Source organism: Sinocyclocheilus grahami, unplaced genomic scaffold (assembly GCF_001515645.1).
Source record: "Sinocyclocheilus grahami isolate Dianchi unplaced genomic scaffold, SAMN03320097.WGS_v1.1 scaffold105666.1, whole genome shotgun sequence".
In the NCBI taxonomy this organism is placed as follows: domain Eukaryota; kingdom Metazoa; phylum Chordata; class Actinopteri; order Cypriniformes; family Cyprinidae; genus Sinocyclocheilus; species Sinocyclocheilus grahami.
In genome coordinates, this window is record NW_015532378.1 from 1 (window position 1) to 493 (window position 493).

At 50.3% G+C, this 493-nt stretch overlaps 1 protein-coding gene across 1 annotated transcript; it reads left to right on the forward strand.

Moving 5' to 3' along the window:
- Window positions 1-47: 47 nt before the first annotated feature.
- On the forward strand, window positions 48-464 carry LOC107581202 (probable ATP-dependent RNA helicase DDX47; the record flags this gene model as incomplete). Its single annotated transcript, XM_016266734.1, has 2 exons — window positions 48-185; window positions 266-464. Coding segments are annotated over 2 exons (306 nt in total), but the record flags the coding sequence as incomplete, so codon positions are not given.
- Window positions 465-493: the final 29 nt, after the last annotated feature.

Below are 493 nucleotides of genomic sequence, written 5' to 3' on the forward strand. Positions count from 1 at the left end.
TAAGCAGCTGAAAGTAGCTGTAAGCATCAGTGCAGCCCTGATTAAAGCAGCGGTTCTCTGTGTTTCAGGTGCAGAAGCTGCAGCGCGCGGCTCTACAGGATCCTGTTAAATGCACCGTTTCCTCCAAATACGCCACCGTCGACAAGCTGCAGCAGTATTACATCTTCATCCCGTCCAAGTACAAGGTTCTGTCTTTATTAAACTCTGACCCTGAGGAGAGTGCTGTCAGAGGATGTGTGTGATGGGAGCTTGTGTTTGTTCACAGGACTGTTATCTGGTCTCTATCCTGAATGAACTGGCTGGGAACTCTTTCATGGTTTTCTGCGGCACGTGTAATAACGCCCAGCGGGTGGCGCTCTTGCTCAGAAACCTGGGCATCACGGCCATCCCTCTCCACGGACAGATGAGTCAGGTACACACTCAGACCATCTGAATATTACTGGTCTAGACTGCACTGATTCAAATCTAGGGATGCTCCGAATGTTCCGCAACC